The sequence below is a fragment of the Chaetodon trifascialis genome, chromosome 10 (genome assembly GCF_039877785.1).
Source record: "Chaetodon trifascialis isolate fChaTrf1 chromosome 10, fChaTrf1.hap1, whole genome shotgun sequence".
Taxonomy (NCBI): domain Eukaryota; kingdom Metazoa; phylum Chordata; class Actinopteri; order Chaetodontiformes; family Chaetodontidae; genus Chaetodon; species Chaetodon trifascialis.
The window spans coordinates 17,662,258-17,687,500 of NC_092065.1; the positions used below are offsets into that span (position 1 = coordinate 17,662,258).

At 43.7% G+C, this 25,243-nt stretch overlaps 1 protein-coding gene across 5 annotated transcripts in view; it reads left to right on the plus strand.

Moving 5' to 3' along the window:
- The window catches only part of brsk2a (BR serine/threonine kinase 2a), a 166,548-nt gene that overhangs the window by 90,622 nt on the left and 50,683 nt on the right, over positions 1 to 25,243 (plus strand). For all 5 annotated transcript variants that reach the window (XM_070972922.1, XM_070972923.1, XM_070972919.1 and 2 more), the window contains exons 2-3: positions 6,189 to 6,283; positions 24,394 to 24,479. In XM_070972922.1, the coding sequence (XP_070829023.1) occupies positions 6,189 to 6,283; positions 24,394 to 24,479 (181 nt within the window). The remainder of the gene's footprint in view (positions 1 to 6,188; positions 6,284 to 24,393; positions 24,480 to 25,243) is intronic.

A 25,243-nucleotide genomic window follows, 5' to 3' on the forward strand; every position in this document is an offset into this window, starting at 1 on the left:
CAGTGTCTCAGATCGATGGCCGGGGAAATCAGGCTCACAGTCAGGGTCCTTCGCCTCTCCTGCCCGCTGCTCCCTGAATGTCCCAGCAGCACCTGATGATAAATCAACCACCGATCGGCACGCTTTGGAAGCTGGAACAGGAAGAGCTCTCACAAGTTAACATGGAGGGAGACATGGTTTCTCTCACTGGGAGTTGGGGTTTCCTGGATGTTCTGCCAGGCCAAACAGCTTTGAGGGAAGGCAAACATAAACATGCCAGCAAGGGCCTGCTGGGTACTCCCATAACAAGTCAAAGGATTTAAATAAAGTGCAATACACAGCTCTCACTTTATAGTCTAGCAAAAGCTCATTCAGATAAAATGCACTGCTGCAAAATGTTTTGGTCCCCTAAAGGCTTCCAGAAACTTTTTCAGCTGGGCTGTAGCACACATTATTGACAACATCTTATAGTATCAACAAATCGCAAGTAGAACTTTCCTGACCGTCTTTTTTTCCCACTAAGCACCTGTTTTTGTTGCTAATCTAAAGGGTGAGTTGGGATAGAGATTGGCTTTCACCCAACAATTTTCCTGGACTAAATGCCACATGTAAATGTTTCTGATTGGGTGAAAATATTCTTTTAATCCAAAGGCCTGAAAGTCTTTGTCATTTAAATCTTTCATAGAAAGTTGCTTTGTTCAAAAAGTTCAAATACCGCCCATAATTAATATAACCTGACACCCATTAGAGATGTTTTCAGGACAGATGTCACCAAGTTCAGCTGTGATATTGTGAAGCACAACCACTGTGGCACAAAAAGCTCATTACCAAATCAGCGCTGGCACATGGCTCAGCGATGTGGAGCAGGAGACAAACAGCCAGATTTAATTTAAAAAGAAGGTTGATTAGTAACATTTTCACAACTCTGTGCAGATGTTGTTAATTAACCGCTTTCATTAATGATGAGTTGCTACACAGTCACGGTTCCCAGTGTTTTTCTTTCCTTTTTTCTCTTTTGGTTTCTTTATTTCTTCTTACATTGACTCTTTATTTCTGCCCTCAGTTCTCTAGCTTGCTTGTCCAGCACTGTGGGTGCAATCAAGCTCAGCTCGTTATTCAAAAACTTTATTATTCATCCCTGATTTGTCAGGGCCGGCAGGGAAATGATTGAAACCATGACTTTGAAGCAATGCAGCAGTTTCCAGCACAGTTACAGTCAGCTCTGATGCTCACTGAGCCATGGACCAAAGTTCTCATTCTGTGTCTTCCTACAGCAGTCCCTCCACGTTAGATCATTAATCACAGGGCAGCGTGGAAAGCAAAGAGTCCACAGCCGGGATGGAGGCCTGGGGTCAGTCGATGGTGGCCTCTCCGGCCCATAAGTCCCTGTCTGGTGTCATTATTCTGACATTGTTGTGAAGGCGAGAGCTTTTGATGCTATTGATTGGGGAGGAGGGCGAAAGAGAGGAGAAATCGATACACTTGCTGATTCAGTGGTGTTGCAATCTCAGGTCAGTTGCGCAGCCTGCTTTTGTCCATATGTGTGTTAATGAGAAGCATATAAGTGTACAGTATGTGACAATACCGGTCTGCATGTGTCTTCCCGGTCCAGTTAATAAATTACCTTTATGTGACACTTAATCACAGCACAGTGCTGTTCTCCCCAGAGAGTGAATACAAGCCTACACATCAGCTTTGCACCTTCAGACATACCAGCTGTACACATACACTTCATTGCATGGATGTCCTTAAACACCCATGTTTGAAATAGTTGTTTTTATAGTCTCTTTTTGAATAACTGCCAAATGCAGCTACAAGGGATCAGATTGAAATGAACTGTAATCCATATGCTCACACACACAGTCATGCACAGACACTGGCAACTGTAGTGGTAATCTTGCCTGTATTCCCCCCGTGAGGCTCTGATCCTTTGTGCTCTCAGTCAAAGCCTTACGTTTGAAGCTATGTTCAAAGACAGCCTACCTGCTCAGCCCATCCAGATCCAGACGAAACCCCGGCGTCTTCCAGGGTATCTCCTCATCACCTCTCCTCTCCAGCCTTGCTGCTCCAGGTTCAGCTCGGCATGTTTACCCAGAGCGGAGAGGGTTTCCTCTGGGGTATCGTCACAGACAGGAGAAAGGTGGAGGAGTATCAGGCAGTTATCATCAGTGGACATTACACAAGGGTGGAAGAACGGTTGATTTGGGGTCATGGAGAGGCTAATTAGATATTACAACATACTTAAGACAAGATAAGTCACAATACAATTACTGTGAGAAAATCTGTCCTTAATTACATGTATCTCCCATTGGAAAGAGGGTGTTTGGGTTGGATATTAGCAGGGAGCGATCACTGAGAAGTATAAACCATGAGTTGGGGACTTTATTTTAGAGGTGGTTGTGGTTATATGATCACCGTGGAAAGGAAGACTGTGAGTAATGCAGAGTGGTTTTAGGGGCAACACCCAACATCTCAACCACATGTCTGTATCTGCAGTCCTGCACTTCAAACAAAATACTGCTTTGTTGAGCCAAACCAAAAGCCGACAGATATTTTATTTATTCATTGTCTGTCTTTGTTTTATTCATTACATTGGTCTGTTATCTATTCAGGCTTGAAAACAGTTTCTGGGGTTCTTCTTTTAATTTACATTTATGTTTGGTAAAAGTGACTCTGGTGCACACTTTGAATGTACTGCGTGTTGGCCACACATTATGGCGTGCTCTAAGTTGTTTTTGGTTCTGTTAGCGGTAATGTATCTCTGTGCCTGATTTTTACATAAAATGCAACCATTTTTAGCCATGCTAGCTGCAATCTGACTGACATATCTCAGTAACTATTGCATTGGATTGACTGAAATTTTGTACAGACATTTATGGCCAACTGAGGATGAAGTCTGCCAGTGATTCACCTTTAGGACCACTATCAAAATGACACTTTTGGCTGTCAGTGAAAGTGTGTCTTGACAGTTTGGTAGACACGTTCATGTTCGCCTCAGGATTAATTTAAATAATTTTTGTCGTCTCTTGACTTTTCATCTAGTGCCACCATTTGGTCAAATTATCAACTTTTCCAATACTTTGGAATATGTCAAAATACTTTCAAAAAGACAACACTCCCATCAGCTTCAGGTGTACTTTGCATTCAGAGATAATTAGCAAATGTTACCATGATAAACATAGATGCTGAACATGGCAAACATTATACCTAGAAGGGCATGACGCCACCTCCCTCTTTAGCAAAATGACCAAAATGTGTCACCCCCATTGCTCGCCATCCCTCCCCCTCCCTCCACACGGGAATGCAGGCAGCATTGTCAGCTTTGTGAATTTGTGGCCAGAATGGCATCAAAAAGAACAGGAGGACAGCTTGACCTTTGTTTGTTTTTCAAAAAGAAAAAGACAGGTGAAAATTAGCTTGGATTTGATTCCCGTCCAGACAATTAAATATGCATGAAAATTGGCTCATGCACTAGATGAACTAAGCATGTGTACACACAATATTCTCTAAGCTATATAGCTACAAATCACCTACTGATTATACTTGCTTAATGTGTGGCGTATTAACATTGCCATTCTAACCTTGTTAGACTGCTGACATTAGCATTTAGCTCAAAGAAACTATGTGCATGGGTGTATTTTATGGGTCTGAGTAAATTAGTATATGTGTGTGTGTGTGTGTGTGTGTGTGTGTGTGTGTGTGTGTGTGTGTGTGTGTGTGTGTGTGTGTGTGTGTGTGTGTGTGTGTAACCCCATTTCCAACACTCAGAGGAAACTTTTAGTTTTGAGGACTTCAGAACTAAAACATCGTGTTACAGGACATCATTACTCTGGCCTGGTATTCCTCAGGTGGACATTGTTTAGTGCTTTTTAGGGGTTTCTGGCACAACATTTGCCTGGTTTTGCACCACCAATGGCTAAATATGAGACCAAAATTCTGCCAGTAGTCCCCCCCCCCAAAAAAGGACAAATATGAATTGATTTTGGTCAGTGGGGCACTTTTGTTCTGTTGCAGGCTTATTTTATGATTTAGGCTTGTAAGTTGACTGTCTTCTGCCATGACCATTAGCTCTTTAATTGGTGCTCAAGGCATGATTTCCATGTATGTTGTATAAAAGAGGCTTATGCCTTATGTCACTTTGCATTATGTACTGAACTTCCTTGTGAGAGTTCATTTCAATCCGTACACGAAGTGGTTGTAAAGTCATAATGTGCTGTCTTCCCATGCACATTTCCCTCTCGCTAATGCACCCTCTGCTCATGACAGCATGGGCACTAGAGGAAGATGGATAGTGAGGCAAATAATTCAGTTAACTTTTCACATGTTTGCAGGCAGATATTTTCTCTTTAATGTGTTTATCATGACTTATGAGCTTCTCTAAAGCAGCCATTAACATATGATTACCATCACAGGGCTAATGGGTTTGACTGTTGTTCCCCCTCCTGCTCAAGTGCATCATTCCCTTTTCTAAATCTTTCATCTTTCTCTTTTCAGCATTTGCTTCCTTCCTATCTCTCTCTGTCTTGTTCTCCATCATTCTCTCTCTCTCCCTCCCTCTCTGTCTCTCTCTCACGCCTCCTCTCCACGATGCGTCTCCACTCTCGGCCCCCGCGGCCCCTCAACTCCCAAGCCAGAGCCTCCCTCCCACACAATGCTCTCTATTATTGCTTAATTATCTGTGGCCTGTCATTTGAATAATGTGCTATCCCTGGTTCTCGATCTTTTTCGCTTTTTCCCTTCATCTTTCACACTTATATTTTCTTTTTCCGTCTTTCTCTATCTCAATCTCCCTCTGATGCTTCCCTTCCTTCTTACTCTCACCGCCTTGACGTTTCTCTGGTGTCAGAAGACTTGTTTTCCTAAGTTTCACCACCCCCTCAAAGCCCATTGACTCTCCCTCCTCAGTTGGTTTATATAGAAATCAAACTGTGTGAGAGACAGTGGGAGAGCGAGCCAGAAGCCCATGCAAGTCTGGTTCATGTCAGCCAGCCAGTTTGATGCGGGGTATTTCTTCTCTCCATCGACGTGCTTCTTATAGTAACTACACAATTTCTGTTTTAGGCGCATCATAGTAACACTTACTAACTTAATCTTCATCTCTGCCAGCACGAGAGTGGCAAGAAATCAAAGCCTTCACATTATTCCACTTCGACGTGTCTGTAAATTCCGTGTGCCAGGCCATTAGAGATCTCAAATGCTGTAGTCTACAAAGTTAAAAATCATCTTCTGTCGTCTCCAAGCCCCTGCAGCACCGTGGGGCCATTGGGGAAATCAATAATAGAGAGCCGACATTTGTTTGTGTATGGGTGTGTGTTTGTTCCACTTTGTAAGTAATCTATCCGATGCAAACATCTTTCTAATGTGTGTGCAGCTCTGCGGTCCCTGGCAGAAAATGGATTGGTGGTGTCGTCATGGCTCCGCTGTATCAAATACACACAAACACACCACTTTGTTCCACTGTAACTGTACACTCGTCGGGCTATCCCCGCTTGTTTTCGACATTGTTTGTGGCAGATCATTTAACTAAGGATACCTGGGGACATTTACTGTGGCAAAGCAGGAGAGATGCTATTGTGGTTCTGGAGCGAATCACAGGATTTTTAATGTGCAGGTTTTGATTTCGGCACTAATGCCAATGCAGAAGCTTTGTGTGTGAATCCCAGCGGACCAGACTGGTATCAGACACTCAAATCTCTCCCCCTGCCTCAGTGTTGGGAAGTAAAGGTTGATGTTTTCTGCTGGACTCTTGAGATGCGATATGCTAATTTATCCTCGTTGTTGGGTCATTCGTATCATTTTTGGGCCCCGGTCAGTAAAGAGTCCCATTCAACAACTGACCTTTGGCTTTGCGATGCCTCTGTTTCTTACTGCTACCTTTTATTGTCTGAGCTAACTCAACATGACTGCATCACAGCAATTTAGTGCATTATAGGAATCAATAACACAAATGGCCCACTCACTTACTGCCTTTATGACTCAAATAAACCCCAGAGGGCAGCTTATTTAGGGAACTGCCTACACTTCAGAAGTCATTACCAGCATTCTGTACATGAAGTCATGAGCCATTTTACATCAGTCTGGTTGATGCACATTAATGGCCAAAAAAAGAGAAATCTCAATACATTGTGTTGCTATTAATCTGCAGACATCTAGTAAGTGTTTGACCCATTTGACCTCGTAATGTTTGTGTCTCTTGTTTGTTTCTCCAGGGTTGGTCAAGCTCGGAGTCCACTGTGTAACATGCCAGAAAGTCGCCATAAAGATTGTCAACCGTGAGAAGCTCAGCGAGTCAGTACTAATGAAGGTACGTTTACAGCTTTCAGCCACTTTCAGATTTAAATTGAGGTTGTTAATGTTAATTTGTACTCTGCTAACACTTTAATCTGTTCTTTTGAAGGTAATTTCTTTTCTGTTTTTTTTTTACTTTTGGTCTTTCCATGTTTATGTAAATGAAGAAGTGCTAGAGAAAAAAGTTCTTTTCACAGGGCCTTTATTTTGTACTTATTTTACCTGCATATCTTAGCAACACTCAGAGTTGGACTGTGACTGAGTAGTGGTGTCATGAAAGAGCCACCTCTTCGACACATAAAATGTGAGCTTAGTGCCAGCTAGACTTCTCAAAAAATCTAAATTGCGAGTGGAGTGCTGGAGTGGATTTTACATTTCTGCATAAACCAATGGCTGATCTTGCAAAAATGTTTGAATATGAGCATTTTATCATAATGAGCCTTATGAGGAGTGGAACGACTGGCTGAGTTGGTGACAGTGGGTCTTTGAAGCAGCTGATTTTCATCCTTTTCAAATGTTGGACTGAAATAGTCAGCTGTTCGGCTCCCCTGCCAGGCGTCAAAGCCACCAGGAAACCTTGGAGTAACACAACAGTAAAGCACGTCTTTCTGCAAATATAATCACTGCACGCTCACTCCAAAACAACAGAATATCCTGGGTGAAACACCACTATTTATTTATAACATTTTACTGTTACCTACACAGCCCCTTTTTGAAGATTTTTTTCTCATTATGTCCCAGGGCTCCTGCTGGGCAGCTCTATTCACAATTCAAAATTGGCATGCTGCAAAATTACCCCATGTGTTGATGGAACAGTTGTAAAGAAAGCAAAGAAAGCAGGAAGATAGAGGACAACAAGACACTGCAACTTGAAAATTGTCTTTCACAGAACACATGCAGAGAGGAGCATCTAGTGTAATTGTTTGCTTATGAGCTGGAAAGCAGGAAGAGGGAGGGTTTGCTCGCAGCACAGGTTATCTGCAAATGGAAAATCCTTACGTTTTGCATCACTTCTTGCAGCAGCATCATTAGACTTCAGATGAAAAGCTCTCTGTGCTCGGATATTGCTGTTTGATAAACAGTAAGTATTAATCAGCCTCTTGCTGTGTCTGCGTCTCCGCGACTTTTTCTCCCTCGTTGCCGTCGTCTTGCTCGGGAAGCCGCTCTCTCTCGATCGCTTTTTCCTGCTCAGCATTCAGTCTTATATTTTCGGGAGGGAAACACAGGTCATTTCTGCTGCCTCTGCACTGACAGAAGTATTATTAGTTGGAGCTAAAGCAGTCGCTGGAAGCATTGTAACAAGTGACAGCAGAGGGGACGGTAGCAGGGTAGTGTCCCTACCCAGGTGTTTCACGTTGGGCTGTCCTGCAGAGGAAGATGATAGTAACAGATGCCAAACACTGGCAGGTTTTCGACAGGACTACTGCTTTTGCTGAAGCTGCAGTTCAGGGCCAATTACTGAACTCAGCCATTGTCACACTTCTCTCAACTGCTGGCCCCTGGTGTGTGTTGACGTGTGTGCCAGCAGGAACTGAATTATGATGGAAGCCAGGGACAACTGAGTTCTTCTGAAAGAGACAGTTTTGTGTCTTGTAAGTTTGAAAGTGGATACCAAAAATCATCAACCATCAACGATCAGCGTTACGTAAAAGCTGTATATCTTTCAAACTGAATGATTTCTTTTCATTTAGTGAATCAGGCGATTTTGCTTTTGGATCACGTGCACAAGTCTGTGTGCTTGTATGGAAATGGTGTGTGTGTGTGATCATATGTGCGTGTTTTTTCTAGGGCTGGGCAACGATTTAAAGTTTCATTGCTATATGCAAAATCCAATAATGAATTCAAAAGCAGTGTATAGAGCACTTTTATTTTAAACATATTGCCATATGAACTAAAGTGCTATAATATTTGTTGTGCAAACACTTTTAACATAAGCATTTTGTTTATACAGTAGCAGTTAAATCTCAACTTAAACAATGTAATCAAAGCAAATACAAAACTAAAGCTTTCTGCCACTGCTGGGGCATTAATGTTATCCTGTTTGTTAAAAACAAAAAAAACAAACTGCCCACAAAATCCTGAGCCACAGTCATAACATTAAAACAGGCAATTTCTGAGGTAACAGCAGAAACATGTTTCTGTTATCAGGGACCAGCATAACCACTCTATGTTCAGTACCGAAGGTCCCCGTTAGAGTGAGGTGAAGCACAAAAAAAGTTCATAGCTGGGATTTTCTGTGCAGGGGACTAGTCTGTAAAGTCCATGTTTATACTGCATTTCCTTTGCAGAATCTCAGTCAAAAAAGAACCAGAAAACACTTTCAGTTCTATCTATACTGCTCCCACACATTGCATCTAAAGTAGTCTGCCGAAGGCTCACTCCGCTGTTTGTTTCGTTGAGTGATTTGCTGGCATCAACTGTGTGTACCGCATTTAGGTGATATTTCAGACTAGAAGTACTCCGGTGTTACGAAAATTCAGGTTTACAGTGGTTACAAATAACTTTGGTTCTGTTGACTCCGCTGTCTTCTTCATATTTGTTTAGCCGCGAATTATTTCCTTTTCCGGTTCCTGTGAGCGCCACAGCAGTCTGCAACAGATTTTTTCAAAATAAAAGCCAGTGAGCAAAGGACAAATGAAAACTGCATTAATGTGCAAAAAATAATTGTCAACGTTATTTAATTAATGGGTAAACATGCAGCATTGTTTTTGTAGCAGCACTGTGTGTGTGTGTATGTGCAGTATGTGTACTGATTTGTTCACTGTCCTCTGATATAAAGCAACTAGTGGTCTCAGTTATAATTCAAAGCCTCTGTGCCAATTTGCTTTGCTCCTGTACAGTAAATTAGGAGGCAGGACCCATTAGACCACACTGTTGGTCAGGAGACACTTGGCACAACATCGGCCTCAGATTACAAATCTGCTCTCCCAGGCTGAGGCTCCTACTGCGGCTGTACAGGTGTTTCCTGACTCAAATCCAGCCACGTTCTCATATTCCCATTGTGTTGCACTCCACAGTCAGATGTGTCTGTTCTCCGGCCTTCCTGTGTGGCTGTCAGACTGTCAGGATGATCGGGCTGCACTCTACTGCAAGGCTCAGACTGTGAAATGTCACCTTTTAATATGCTAATGTCTTGGGTCCCCATGGTGCCATTAGGGGAGAGTCTGACTCTCCTGGACAGGTGTGTGTGTGTGTGTGTGTGTGTGTGTGTGTGTGTGTGTGTGTGTGTGTGTGTGCGCATTGTCGCTGACAACACATATATGCATGCGCACACGTACCGATACACACATACAGGCCACACACACACACACACACACACACACACACACACACGTTCATAAGAATGTGTAAACATGTGTGACACAGACACATATGTATGTGCAAGAGCACATCCTCCGTGACACACATCATCCCTCTACGTCTGTCCTTCCCCCAACTGGCCTTGGGTGTCAGGGGTCTGCGGCGAGAAGATGACGGCTTGAATTAATTGTCTCAGAATGTCTGGCAGAGGAGTCTTTCCTCCGCTCACTGCGTGTTGAACTTTTGTATAACTAATGTTGAACTCTTTAGTCCACAGCCCCACAGGCTATGACACTCTGGACCAGAAAGACATTGAATTGTCTTGGATAATGAATTCGTCTATGAACTTCTTGTCAGCTTGTTGCCAGGGAATGAGCCTTGACTACTTCAAAGAGCAAGTGCAGCACTGTGGGTTTTTCTTTCTTTCTTTCTTTTTTTTGTTCAGTTCAGAGCAGAAAACCTAACAATGGAGTTAGATGAATAGTAATAAGAGTCTCCATCAGTACGAAGTGGCTGCCTGTCATGTTTCAAATGATGACAGAGAAACAGACAGAGAGAGAATACACAGTGTGTGCACATATGACAGTATGTCAGTAGTCATTGGCACTGAGGCCAAACAGAATGCATTGTGGCGATCTGATACTGAGAGCAACCCAGAAACAACACTGTATGTGTGAGCATGTGTCTATCTCGAGGGAGTAGTTAATGTTCCTGAAACTCAGCCAGCCCTCTCTCTCTCTCTGTCTCTCTCTCGCTGCCATGTCTCGGTGCTGTGGGGCTGGGGGGTTGAGAGAGAGAGGGAGGGAGGGCAGAAGAGAGCAAGGCTCAGGAGAGAGAGATGGACATGCTGTGAGGAACCCTGCTGAGACAAGATAACACAGACGCCTTAGTAGGTATACCACGTTTCTACACACATTTCCTGTCAGGAGTGAGCGTGGCTTTTTCTTGAACTATTCAGGTGACACTCACACACTTGGTATGGCCAAACCGTTGCCATGATCACAAACAACAGCAAGGTGTTAAATAATGATTAATGAGGAGCTGGAAGCATTCTCTTTTTGCACACGTCCTGCAAACAAAGGTCAAAGTGCAGGTCAGGTCATGCAGGGATTTTATATAAAATGAAAATGTTTGCCCACTCCTGAAAATAAGATCCAAAAACATACATAATTTAAATTTATAGTGTGACAAACTTTGGGAATTCTGGGAAACAAAACCAGAATATTAAAAGTCCAAACACGGGGAGCAACACAAGATCTTCGCCTTTATTGAACAGAACTAAAAAAAACAAGTATATGATTTAAACAAGTCACCATGAGTCTGTTTTTGCACTGCCTTCGAGCGTTTGCTGTAAAACTGATGGTCATATTAGAGTAGAATCTCGCCACAGCAGTCAGCTGTGCTCTGAAAAGCTTAACATGAGAGCAGGAGATTTCCTGTACTGTATTTCATACTATGTTACCTATCATTATGCTGAGTGGAGCGACTTCTCTAATCCGCAGTTTAGTCTCGGGGTGAGTTAAATTGTTACTAGCCCCTGGCACTAACAACTAGCGGGGGGAGACGGGTATCTTTAGCATGCAGCAGTCGGTAGTTGCTGTTGATACCGGCTCTGTTTCTCCCTCTGAGCCAGTGAGCTGGTGGCGGCTGCTGCTGTTGGGATAAGGACAACTAATTAGCCAGAGTGACTCTCTCTCCTCCTGAAGCAGCACAACTTCAAAGTCACTCTACTGTCCCCGAGCCCAGAGAGAGAAAGGAAGAGAGGGAGAGGAGGGATGGAGTGCGGGATGAAGGCAGATAGAGGAGGAGGGAAGTGTGTGTCTGTGTGTGTGGGAAGGGTTAGAAAGGAGGGTGAACATGAAGTTTGAACACTTTAGATGGATGTCTTGTGAAGTAGATGTCTTCACATAGTGACGCTGTTTCTGATGGGGCTTTTTTTTTTTTTTTAGCACGGTGAGGTTACTTGTGGTTTGCTGACTCTGTCCTTGATGTCAGTCATAACATTTCAAATGAAAAATGAGCGTGTGAGCGAGAGAAAAAGAGAGTTTGGAGATGGAGAAGCATACAGTATAATTGCCCCCTGAAGCATATAATTGAAGCGCTATGCTAAGGACGCCGCATGTTAGAGCCGAGGACAGCCGGGGTGGACGGCTGCGTTACCTAAGATGGCCTGAAATATGAGGACGAGGATCCATACTTTTTCTCATGAATTAAAAAGATCAGTAGTGTTTGAATGTGTTTTTCTGTCCATAAATGAGGACGTTTTGCCTCATCTGCGGCATTAAAGCAATGCGACCATATAATTAGTGCATCTGCAGTCTGAGCAGTAAAACGTGAGAGAAAGTTTCATTCTGGATGACTATATGACACAATGGTGACCAAGTTTTAAATGCACAGCATCTAAAATAACAATTTAGAACTAAAGAGGCAGAGAAAAAGCAAGGTTGAGTACACCAACCGGCAGAGATGGTGGTGGGCGGGTGAGGAGCAGAAAGCCACGGCCACAGATGAATCACACAAGGTCTAATCTTGTTATCCCGACACCTCACTGACAGCACTGTAGCTTTCTTTCTCCGCCATCTCCACTCTTCCCTCTTAATGATTATAGATTGGCCATTCTCTGCCATCTCTGTTGTGCCGCGAGTGGGTTGAATATAGAAATGCCTCCAACGCGCACACGTGCCTCTGTAACTTTATGTCGGGTGCATATATGTGTCTGTGTGCGTGCGTCGCAGAGGCAGCACAGACACCCCTGGAAATAAATGGGTTTCATATATTGTGCCCCTGCGCGTTGATCCATCAGCTTTATATGGCACTGAGCCAGAAGCCAGGGCTTAGCACACAGTTTGATCTTAACAGGCTGACTGCATGGAAAAACTTCTCTCTGCTGTACATTTGCTGCTTCTGTCGCTCTTCTCTGCCTGTTCATGTATTTTTGCATTCAAATGTTAGGTGAATTTAAATTTTTGCTTAAAAAAAAAACAAGAAATATAGTTGCATTATTTCATTTGAGGTCAATCGAGTTTAGTAGTAGATAGTGACATACTGGCGTGATGCCAAACTGGCACATATCCAAGAACCTGTTGATATCAAGTTTTTCATAATGTTATGTGTACGTCTCCTTCCAACCAGAAATGCGAGTTTTTCTTTTGTGCATTAATCTCTACCTCAGTCTCGCAAACTGTTTGCTAGGTAACACACAGAGCTGACTGTGCACAGGCAAGAGGCCGTGTGTCGCAAACCACAGTGAAAACCTCAGCGGAGACGTGCTGCATACATCCAAAGAATGCTCCTAAAATCCAGCAAATACTAACATGGCTTAATCAGAGCACGTTCCTTTTGAAATAAGGCTTAATTCGAAATATCCAAGCAGAATATGCTGTTTACATGACCCATATCAAATTTGGAATCTTGCCATGTTTGGAATAATAGTGGAATATTAGTGTGCATGTAAACGTAGTCAGTGTCACATATTTTATTGCTCTCTGTTCCTTTTTCTCCTCATGGCATTCTGTAAGGACCTAAACTGTTTATCTGTTATCGGTCAGTATGAAGGTCACTCAGCATTCTGCATCCTAATTTGCTTTCCAATCACCACTCCCAAAACAATGTGGATCCCTTTTTTTCCCCAGTCATTACTGAGTGTCGATGATGAAACGGAAATGGGGAATAGATTTTCCCCATGCGGCACAAGATGTTTTTGGATTGTGAAGAAATGTCAGCTGGCAACCCTACCTGTGTCACATCGCTTTTCATGCTCAAGATCATTGACTGAAGACACCCAACGTTGAGTTTTCCACAGTTCTGCCTGGTAGTTTGGGATCTAACACATCCAGGAGAGACGAGTAAAACCGTTAGTGCTGCTGCACGCTGTGCTGACAAAGCTCATCAAACACACGCAGTGTTGTTTGACTGATTTTAGCTCTCATATGTCTTATCGAGATAAAACAGAGATGGAGTGCAGAGGAAATAATGGAACAGAGGATACCAGAACGCAAGTTGTAGCAGGATCCCTCATTGAGCTCGACAGGAGACAGACAGACATCTAAACCGATGGCATTTGTTTCTCTTCTTCAAAGGCAGAAGCCGCTGTGTTGTCAAGTGAGATGAGAAATCTTTGTCTGCTTTTTTATTTGTTGTTGCTTTGGTGTCGCTTTTTATTTATTTCTTTTTTCTGCTTTTCCTTTGTGAGCGGAGGGCACATTTTATCCAATTCCTCTAACCTTAAGTGGAACGATGCTTTCATGAGGAGATCAGCGAAGTTCCCCTTCAAAGTTCAGTTTTCCTTTTTATGCCTTTGTTTATTTCTTTGTTTTGCACTGGGATTTCTTACCTCTTTATATCACCTGTGGGCCCACTGAAGTGTACTTTGTGCGTGTTTCTTCTCAGCCTCTGGGCATTGTGATCATATTTATCCGTCTTGTTTGAGTAGGGACTGATAATTGAATAGGTACATCATGTCCTCTTGAGAGGGAAAATAAACTCAGTTTTTACTTCCAATTCTGTCTTTGTCAGCTGGTTTTACATCATGCTACCTCCATTCAACGCACAAAAAACACCCTTCCAGCGCCCTGCGTCTCTGTATGTTACCTATCAGTATGTGTTAGCGAGTGATTTATTCTGCTGTATGTTGTCCTGTGCCCTGCCGTGATGTGAGATATGCACCTGTTGCACATTGCCCTTGTCTCCATTAACATGGATAAATGCACAAACACATACAAAGTGGCTTTGGAAAAATGGTTTGCTTGTACAGCATTGTGGAAAAGAGAAAAGAGTAAATGATTCCTGCTCAGTCTTGGTGTGTGTGTGTGTGTGTGCTTGCGCATGCGTGTGGCAGCTTTGCGATACTATAACTTTTGGATTATGAAGTGTGTCACAGTTTGTGACAACTGTCATCTCACTGCCAACATCAATGCCGTGGTCTGTCTTTTCATATACCATGGCATCACTGTAACCGCCATTACTTATACATACAGTATGTGTGTTTGCACACTGTCATGTGTGTGTGCCTATGTATTTCTGTGTGCAAGTCACCCGTACCATAAGTGACACCATGAATGACAGCTCCATGACCATTGTCTAGTTGCTCAATAGTCAACAAAGACACACACACACACACACAACTCCCCTTAAGGTTCTGTCGGTCCTCTCACAGCAGGATTTGGTCTGTAATAGTCTCACATCAGGCAGGCAGGGGTGGGGGGCATGTCACAAAGAGCACTGTCAACAATGCTGCTTATCTGCCCACTTACGAGCACACAGGCTATGTGTCCACAGAAATTGTACTCAGTCCCATTTTGAGGGAATTTAACGCTCATGAGCCAAGCACACACCTGATAATGATGCTTAAAAATATCTGTCATTTATCAGCTGCATGCATGGTTTCCACACGTATTTCAATTTAATGCACTGAGCAGTACACTGGAATTCACAGATAGCAGTAAACAGGAGCAAAATGTACCTCGCACTGTGTTTTCACCGTAATATGAAGTGACATGTACGTGAAGAAAAATGTATATCGCATTAATAAGTCACTTTGTATGGAGAACTTCCTGTGTAATGGCAGTAAGGAGAGAGTCACTTCACTGCCACTAATGGGGTAAATACTAATACTCCTCAGTATTCAACACATTGCTTTATGTCTTGATTATGCCGTTAACTAGCTTCCGACAAGGCTTGAACATTATGCAGAGGATACATTAATTTGTGAATCAGGCATAAATTTACCACTTTTAGCCGGGAAATTGGCTCAGACTTGGCACTGTTAATGAGTTTGGGACAGATCTTGTTGTATATTTGGGCTTTTGCGCTCAATGTGTTGAACATCTAAAGCAAGACACTTTTAACTTCATCAGCTCCTTCATCTACATCCCTGTGGGGATTGTTTGCTAATGACCCTGTTGTGGTAACACACTCTCAAGAACATGCTCTCTCTCTCTCTATCGCTCTCTCTCTCTCTCTCTCTCTTGCTCTCTCTCTCTCTCTCGCTCTTTCTCTCACTCACTCACATGCCCACAAAGCGTGAACACATGCGTGTCAGCACATAGATGCCCTTCGTATGTTCGCACATGTGGTTCATCATTCTTAGGGTAAATTAGTGTTTGTATAGCAAGAGCACAAGAGCGTGCCTTTTATGTATCTCAGTGTAAGAGCTAATTAACAAGTGCGGAAGCCGAAAGAACTCCCTGATTACATTATTAGAGCTATTTTGAGCTTATTTAGAAAGTTGCTAGCTGTTGTTTCAGTTGACCAGTCTTACCTAGTGACCTGTTGTCTGTCCTGTATTGACTCCTCTGCCTGGCTGACTATTGACCGTGCTCATGTGTCAATGAATAGGCCGTGTATTCATATATGGAGATAATTAGTGAGCAAGTGAATCACTGTGAGCTAATGACTACTGTCCGCCTGAATTATTGCACTAATAATCTTCATTACTCATTACTTACTTTCTTTAAGTTGTTTGCACTTAACTTTACATTTACCAAAACCTGCACCCGTGTTGCAGTTCACTCAGATTTGTTGTATTTTACACCTTTCTCCCAGTCCAGACCGGACTTCCGTCAGCGTTTCTGTGAATTAATGCTTTGCAAAGATTCACATTTTCTTTGATCCTTTCTAGAATTTTGCCATTTTTAAATTAAAGGAAAGTGCTCCACAGTAAGACAAGATTTCAGTCAGCCAAATTTACATCATAGGTATTTTAATTTAAGGTTGGCAGCAAGGAAAAGACACAATCTGCAAGATAAGGCAACAGATGGCATTTAATGCAGAATTCTCCAGCATCCTTCGAGGATCTAATTTTATCTTCCTGTGCTGCACTTAAGAAACAATTCCATCTACAGTACCTCACATGCAAATATACAGTACTTGACTGTAGGTTGTTCGATTTACACTTTCACAACTGCTATAGATGACCTTCAGATCTAATCATTACGTTCTGTTTTGCACTGTCTCTCTAGTCTGTGAAAACCAGTTCATTAATCCACATTTCACATCTCCACACAGTCCAAGGTCACCTCACCGACCCCCTCATATGAAATATCCCGCCCTTAGTGAGTGAGTGTTGACGAAGAGACGCTTCAGACGGCAGACACAAAAACATGGCTTCCAAAGGGATCCTCTGCTTGCCCGTCACTGATTTATTGCTCATCCTGCAGAGGGTTTTTGCAGGAACCCGGCCATTCACATAATATGATACACACAAGCACACGCCTTTTACCCTCTCTGCAGCCCAGCCCATCCCAGTCCACCCCACCTATCAGTCCTTGCAGTAGGTTCATGATTATACCCTTTGACCTCACGGTGTGGAGGACCTCTGCCATTAGACTCTATTACGACCAAGGTTATCCAGGGACGTGTCTGTTACTGTGAAATGATGTGGCCTGCCACTGGTCTAAGTGGCAGCCTGATGGATCTGTCAGAAGCACAGGCACACATCACAGACGTGATTAGAGAGATAGAATGAAAGAAACGGAGAATAAATGAAGGATGGGAGAGAAGGAGGAAGAGGAGGAGGAGGAGGAAGGTCAGAATTGGTCTCGGATGGGAAGGGGTAATGAGTTAGATTTGAAAGGGTGGGAGATGGATAAAGGATAAGGACTAGTGGCCTAGCGGAGACTATGTCCAGATCGATTTACATGTCTCTGGCATTGATCGCACTCCCCCGTGTAGGGAATTTACCTCCTTTTCACAAAGGATGACTGATACAGTGATTATCAGAAAAAGCTGCTGTGCTGACTGTGTATCCATGTGTTTTTGCTTGCGTGCACATGCATTTGTTGTGTTTGTTAGGTCCGCAGAGTGCCAAGAGAAGCGATAAAACTGGGAGAGATGAAAGTCAGAGGGAGATGACTTTTTTTCTCAGTTCAGCCTCTTTGACTGGAATGGAATCACACAAATATGATTTTTGTTTATATTTTGGGCTGCACGGTGGCGCAGTAGGTAGTGCGCGTGCCTCACAGCAAGAAGGTCGCAGGTTCGATTCCCGGGTCGGGCCTTTCTGTGTGAAGCTTGCATGTTCTTCCCGTGCATGTGTGGGTTCTCTCCGGGTACTCCGGCTTCCTCCCACAGACCAAAAACATGCTCATTAGGTTAATTGGTGACTCTAAATTGCCCCTAGGTGTGAGTGTGAGTGTGAATGGTGTGTGTATGTGCCCTGCAATCGGCTGGTGACCGGTCCAGGGTGTACCCTGCCTCTCGCCCGTTGACAGCCGAGATAGGCTCCGGCCCCCCCGCGACCCCGAAAGGGATAAGCGGCATAGAAAATGGATGGATGGATGGTTTATATTTTGTTTTGGTCTCACTGGGGCTAGCGATAACACAGCTACCTAACAGCTACCTAAGGGGCGGCACGGTGGGGCAGAAGGTAGTGTGCGTGCCTCATAGCAAGAAGGTCGCCGGTTCGATCCCCTTTCTGTGTGAAGCTTGCATGTTCTTCCCATGCTTGCGTGGGTTCTCTCCGGGCACTCCGGCTTCCTCCCACAGACCAAAAACATGCTCATTAGGTTAACTGGTGACTCTAAAATTGTCCTTAGGTGTGAGTGTGAGCGTGAATGGTTGTATGTCGGTATTTGGTGCCCTGCGATCGGCTGCCGATCGGCTCAGTGTGTACCCCGCCTCTCGTCCGTTGACAGCTGGGATAGGCTCCAGCCCCCCCGCAACCCCCGAAAAAGGATAGTCGGGTATAGACAATGGATGGATGGAAGTTTGGATAAGCAGCTTCTCCCAGGAACACATGTTAATATCCTCTTGAAAGCAGTGACCACGTCCTGCACACCAAGCAGAGAAAGAGCACATGAAGACACACCTTGGGACAGACTTGGCTCCTTGTGACCAATGCCTTTCCACCAGGGTGTAACAAGTAGACTGTGTGTCTGTGTGTTTGTTGCCCTTGAAGCTCATGTCCTTCCCTCCTGGCTACAACAACTCACATACAGTGTGCTGCAGCCACTTACAGCCTTACCATTTGCATGCATGTGTAAGCACGTACACTAAGATACACACATGCAAGCATACACACCAGCTTGGCTACCCTCTGTTCCTGGCATAAGACACCGATTCAGCCCCACTGGCTCACTGACCGACATATGGATGGATGGAGGTGGCTCATGGCTTGCCGTGATCAGTGGTGTGTGTGTGTGTGTGTGTGTGTGTGTGTGTGTGTGTGTGTGTGTGTGTGTGTGTGTGCATCATGCGTTAATGTGTCCACATGTCACAAGTATGAATGGACGACAAGCTGACTGGTTTTTGTCTGCGAGCCAGTAGCCAAGCTGTGCCGTCTCCTCCCCTTCTGCTCACTGACAGTTGGACCCACGTCCCCTTCTCTCCAGCCGTCACCCCATCCATACCTTACTTCTCCGTCACCCATGTTGTTATGTTTTAGCTGAACTTACGGGACCCAAAATACCAGGCTCAAACAGACAAGGCAGGAGGCGGAGGAAAGTTTAACAATTTAGCAAATATGATGCAAGAGATGAGTCCAGAAGAGTCCAGTGGAGCTGAGCTTGACTGGAGACAGGTCCAGATTCTTCGGGGAGAGCAGACAGATAGGGCATGACAGAAAAAACAAGTCAGGAAGGCAGGTAGCAGACAGGGCAAAAATAGTGACAGGGTAGTTAGCAAGTCTTCTTGGTATGTCGTTACCACGCAGCAAGGCAGAAGATTCGACGAATACTGGTTGCAACCCTGCTTATATACTGTGTAGGCAGGCGAGTCTTGATTACGTGGTCGAGTGTAGTTATGCTCAGGAGGAGAGGAGGCTGGGCCCAACCTGCCATGCCCCGCAATGATACAGACTCAGACTCAAGTTAAGTTAATATTAATTTTGCCTTATTCACAATGTCACAAAATAAAGATTATGACCTGCAAAAAGCTAAGTTAATCATGTTGGACTTCTCAGAAAAAATGTATTGAAAGTTAACCTCTACTCATACAATATCTTACTTATCTAAATACAGTATGTATGTATGTCTAAAAACAGTAATATCTTAAATTATGATGAGTTTGCAACAAACGAAGAAAATGTTGCAAATATTAGGGACACGCTGACAAAGGATAAAGAATATTAGGAAGGTCCACAGAATATCTTACTTGTCACAATGGCAAGCCTTTATGCTAACAAGCTGTCTTGTGCTGGAAATGAAATATCTTAACCATAAATCCAGTGACTCATTAAAGAAGTTGCACAGTAAAATGTTGTGATTCACTGCATCGAAAGCTTCTGAAAGATCTAACAATATGGTAGAAATAGATTCATTCTAGACAACTGCCCTAGATCCACCAGATGAAGCATGTAGGTGTGGTGGTCTCTCATTTCCTTGATTGTCACATGCTTTTAGCTCCTCACATCGCTGCCTCGACGCCTTATCTGTTATCATTTTACTCTCCGTGGGCTGTTCGGTGCATGGCGCTGCTAAAAAGGTTATCCCTTCCCCGTGTTGTGTTAATTAGCAACAAAAGAGGCTGCAAAACTCAGGGGGGGAGGCCGAGTTGGCAGTGCCACTCTGCTCTCTCTCCATCTGTCTCGTCTACATTTCTCTTTTAGTCTTTTCTACTGCAGAGAATTACATGGCCTATGCTCCATCCCTCTCGCATTCACTCATCCTTCTTCCCTTGTTTTTCTATCCATGCAGCAGCTCTCGCATGCACCGTAGCTCCCATGTTAGCATTAGCCATCCCTGTTTTTTTTTTGTTTTTTTTTTTATCTGACACACATGGCTGCCCTGTTGACTTTGATCCTCAGATCTCAGTATCAGGGGACCATTCACTCGCTCGCCTGGGGGAGGTGACAGAAATGTCTGTGTTTTCCTTCTGTGCGCATGAGAAAGAAAGAGAGAAAGGCGGGGGAACGAGCGCAAGATTCAATAAGTGGAGAGTGAGAGATGACAGAGCCTGTGATCCAATATTTTCCCCTCTGAGATTTTTGGCTGCTTTCTCTGCTCAGTCGCTCTGTGACATGTGTGGCATGAATCTAATGTCTTTGCGTCTTTGTTGTTGCCTGCCTCTCTGATTCTCTGTCCTCTATTACTGGACCCTTAGCCGTGGTGATGGCACTATTGATGTCTTTTTTTTTTTTTTTTGCTCAGTCATTCAGATCCTGGTCTCTAATTTGAAGAATCAATAGCAAGCTGATGGAAATATGCTAAGCTGGACTTTAAGACGCTTGTGAGCACCAGTAACTGGTTTTCCTCTTTCCTCTATGTAGCCCCAGTCTTTCCAGTCCCCCTCTCTCACTTTTCTCACTTTATAAAACAACACCTCCAACCGCAAATTACACCATAATTACAAGTTACATTACATTAGACGTACTTTCAAACACATCATCAAAATTCATTGCTTTTAATTTGGAGGATAAGAACTCAGTTTCATGCTTTGTCATTCGTCAAACAGCTTCTTTTTTCCTTTACTTTGCGTGCAGCTATCTTAGTTGTAGTTAACACCTTAATTCAATTCAATTCAATTCAATTTTATTTGTATAGCGCCAAATCACAACAGAAGTTGTCTCAGGACACTTTCCATATAGAGCTGGTACAGACCAAGCTCTTTTATCTACAAAGAAACCAACAATTCCCCCATGAGCAAGCACTTGGCGACAGTGGCGAGGAAAAACTTCCTTTTAACAGGCAGAAACCTCGAGCAGAACCAGACTCTGGGTGGGCGGCCATCTGCCTCGACCGGTTGGGTGAGAGAGGAAGAGCAAGAGAGGGAGAGTGAGTGAGACAGACAGACAGACGGACAGACGGACAGACAGACAGACAGACAGACAGACAGACAGACAGACAGACAGACAGACAGACAGACAGACAGACAGACAGAAAAGCTTTAAGTTGAACCTCCGCTGCAGTTCTAAGGTATTTATGCAGTTAGAGTGGCAGGTTATGACAGGAAACCTGGTGGGTCAAAGCATTGCCAATCAGCCCGTCCACCAACAGACTCCTGCTCTGACGTCTTCTGCTAATGATGTCCACTCCACAATGATAACCACCGTGCTTTACAAGTCAAATTATCTCCCAGTCAAATAGCCAATTAGGATTAGTGTCAGTCTTGCGCTCTCGTTCGACCTCACCCATGCTTTCTGATGAGGTGTTTTACTATTCCTCTTGTTACCCTGTTTGGTTTTTGAAAAACTGAGCAAATTGGCTCTGTGCTGAACTGTGGAACGCAAGAAACGAGAAAGATGAAAAGAGAAGGTGTGTGTTCATCGGACCACCTGTCCATCTGTCCTTGTGCTTGTGTGTGTGTCTCGATGAACGGTGTCCAAGCGCCTTCTAATAAAGGCTTAATGAAGCGGCACGGAGATATGGAGGGACCTGTCCACACTCACAGATGTGAAATTTAATGAGAGAGTGCGGAGCCACGTACAGGACCCAGGCCAAGAGAGAGGAGGGCCACCTGGCATTTATATTAACATGAAGTTATGGAGGTGTTGCATGTGTGTGTTTGAGGCTTTGATAAGGAGTGAGCCAACAGTTGGTCACTGTGTGTGTAGAAATGTGCTTGTTTTATGCATGCATTAGTGCTAATCCATGCACCAAAAGAACACATAGGCCAAACTCATTTTGCAGATGAAAGCAAGTGAGGTGTATATTAAATGTATTGTCAGATTATTTCTTTTGACTTATTATTGTAGGCTATTAAAAGAAACTGTTGTATTTCATGATGCTGGAAAGATCCAGGGTTGCTCCACAGATTTACATGAGTGTGTTAATCAACAGCTAATCTTGCAATAAGCAGGCAGTTATACAGTTAAGTCTTCACATTAAGCCTCATTTCTCTTATTTCAATTAACTAAAAGGAGGCGCTTAAAGGAAGCTTAGGAAGCCAGCTGCTGGCTCTGTAGCATTTCGACAGCTCATCTCTCCCTGAGTCCTGGGTAGCATTAGTCTCTCTGCAGGGAGCCCCGCTGCCAGCTAGCTAGCTAGCCGGCCTCCATGTGCTCATTCTTAACAACACACCTTAGCCTCAGGTGAGAGAGTGGCACGGTGTAGTGCTGCTGATAGCGCTCATTAGTCTCTGGATTAGCCCTGATTAGCCTTGCTGTTACTCCCACTGATACGCCATGCTAATGCTAATTACGTATTTACCACTTTACCCTTTTTGCACAAGCTTGGTGCCTAACTTTATTAGCTTTATAGTCTCCCATGACTCTCTCTTGGCTGCAGCTCACTAGTTGCACTGCATTGCATTTTCTTCTCCTCAGTAGCTAAATATGAGCTACTTCAGCAGGTTTTTATCATCCACTTTGCAACATGTTGCTCTTGATAAGGAGTGGAGATGGGGACGCTGCTGTTTGGAAAGAAAATAATCATCAAAAGTGTGTCAAGATAGGGTACAATACCTACCTGAGCTGACAGTAATCACTAATAGAAGCTGTTCTGAAATGAAAAACAATGCGAGAGCATAATTAAGGGGGAGGAAACAGATTTTACGCCCAGTCAAGCGAGCAGCTTTGTAGGAGTTTAACAAAAACATAGTTAGATGGCAGATTAGAGTTTTGACTTTACTCCACTTGAGCGTTCATAAAACGAAGAGAGCGAGTGTGACATTAAAGCAGCGTGAAGACTGTCACAGGCAAGTGACAAAGTGAAATTGACTTTGATGAGATTGAGATGAGGCAGAGGAGCCCTTAACACACACTGTCCTTTCATCTCCGTCATTGTCAGTCAGAGCTAGACGCAGAGGGTGGAGGACAGGATGGACAAGAAGGGTGGAGGAGAAGGATGAGCAGATAACCACAACACACAGGGGAGCACAGGGGGCTGAAGATTAGCGGCGGCTTCTGTCGAAGTGGGTTCCATGCTGATTTTCAGTGGCAGCTGTACATGCTGACTACAACCTCTGGAGATGCTGACACAAATCCAAACTGATCTGCTCGATTTTGGTGAAATTCAGCTCTTACTGGTCTTGCTGTGCGCTATATATACATCTCTCAGCAGCTCCATAAGCAAAAAAAAAAAAAAAAAAGAAGAAAGAAGAACTTAGAAACTTGTGTGGACTCAGCCGTCTGCTTGTTCTGGACACAGTGTTGTGTTTATATGTTGTGCCACTGTCTCAGACTGACTGCAGGGAGAAAAAGCCTCCTCTGGGAAATGTTGATGTACCTGAGTGGACATTTTGACCCCAAGTCACCCACTGGCTGTACTCTTAGTGGACAGAAATGTTCAAATGTGGGATGTCTGACTCTGACAGCTTATTGTACTTCATGTTTCTTATCTAGCCAAGCTGATTTATGTTCACCTCAAGCAAACCGCTGGATTATGAAATGTGATTGCAAAGTATGCAGCAAGGCTTGTTTTGTGAGGAGGAGGAGGACACATTTTTTGTAAGATAAGACAAAAGCAACCTGTTTTCCTTCAGTTTTTGAAGCAAACCGTATTTTCCACCAGAGATAGCAGTGCTCGCTGGCCCGGATGCCAACCAGAGTGTGGTCGAAGCTTATCTCCAGTCTTTCCTGCCAGTAAAAAGTGCCAGTCAGCTCCTTTCATTGGTTCACTTATTCCTCTTAAGCCCTTATGTTGGTTGTGTCAAGTGTTATTACAGATTGCTGCCTCTCAGATTTGTCTCTCAAACAGTGACCTCCACAGGTAACCTCAGAAAAACGATTGGCAAGAACTCATCACAGGCTGTTTCGGGGTCAGTTGGTTTGTCTCCCTGGTTCTTCAGTTTTGGCAGCAGGGGGAGGAACGTTGCAGTGTAAGAGGGCAGATTAGGACAGTTGGTCCAAGAGCGCTTTGAGGAACTTGACTGTGTTTATGTTTCACTAATCAAATCTCTTTTTTTTTTCTTTCCCTTCCTCCCTCTTTCTCTTTCAATCCCTCTCTCATACAGGTGGAGCGAGAAATAGCTATTCTGAAGCTCATAGAACACCCGCACGTTTTAAAGCTACATGATGTCTACGAAAATAAAAAATACTTGTAAGTATCACCAGCGATTGTGTAGCAGGTTTGATTTATGTAAAATACACTAAATAATACTGTACACAACAAGTGATTGTAAGTTTGTATAAGAACTTTTGTGGCTCGCAAATATCATTACCATCAAGTGCTCTTTGGGATGCGAGAGCAGTCTTGGAAATCCCACAGATCATTTTGTTGGCCCGCAGAACAGTTTTGAGTGGTGTATTATGATTGGAGGGCAACAATGATAGCCTTGGAGGGGCGGATGCTCCATTAGTATTGGCATGAAGCATTTAATTTGGTTGCGCACGCTAGGGGACTGCTAATAGGGAGAGGAAGTCTCCGTAATGTAAACACCATGGCACGCTTATCAGAGGCAACACCATTGCATTAAGAAACATTAGCTTTGGAGAGTGGCAGCCGCATTAGTCTGCTGCAGGGGCTGCACATACACACGCACGCACGTGCGGACGCACACTTAAATCTATTAGCTAACTTTAACAGCAGTGAGTGACAAGCCCATCAGTGGTTTGTAGTAGCCTTCCTGATCTGCGGAGGACTGTTTGTCAAACAAATTCAATTAGTTCTCATCTTCAGCTTACAGGCCAAATGAGTTTGGACATGCAGTACTGTACATGTCATCCGTTAAGATGATAGGAGTAGCAAAATATTGTGATTCATCCTATAATTGGATTATTAAAATCACATTTCATGCTGGTTGCTTCATCATGTTTGACAGTTGGTCACTAGTAGCATCACAGAAGACAAATTGCTTTACATTT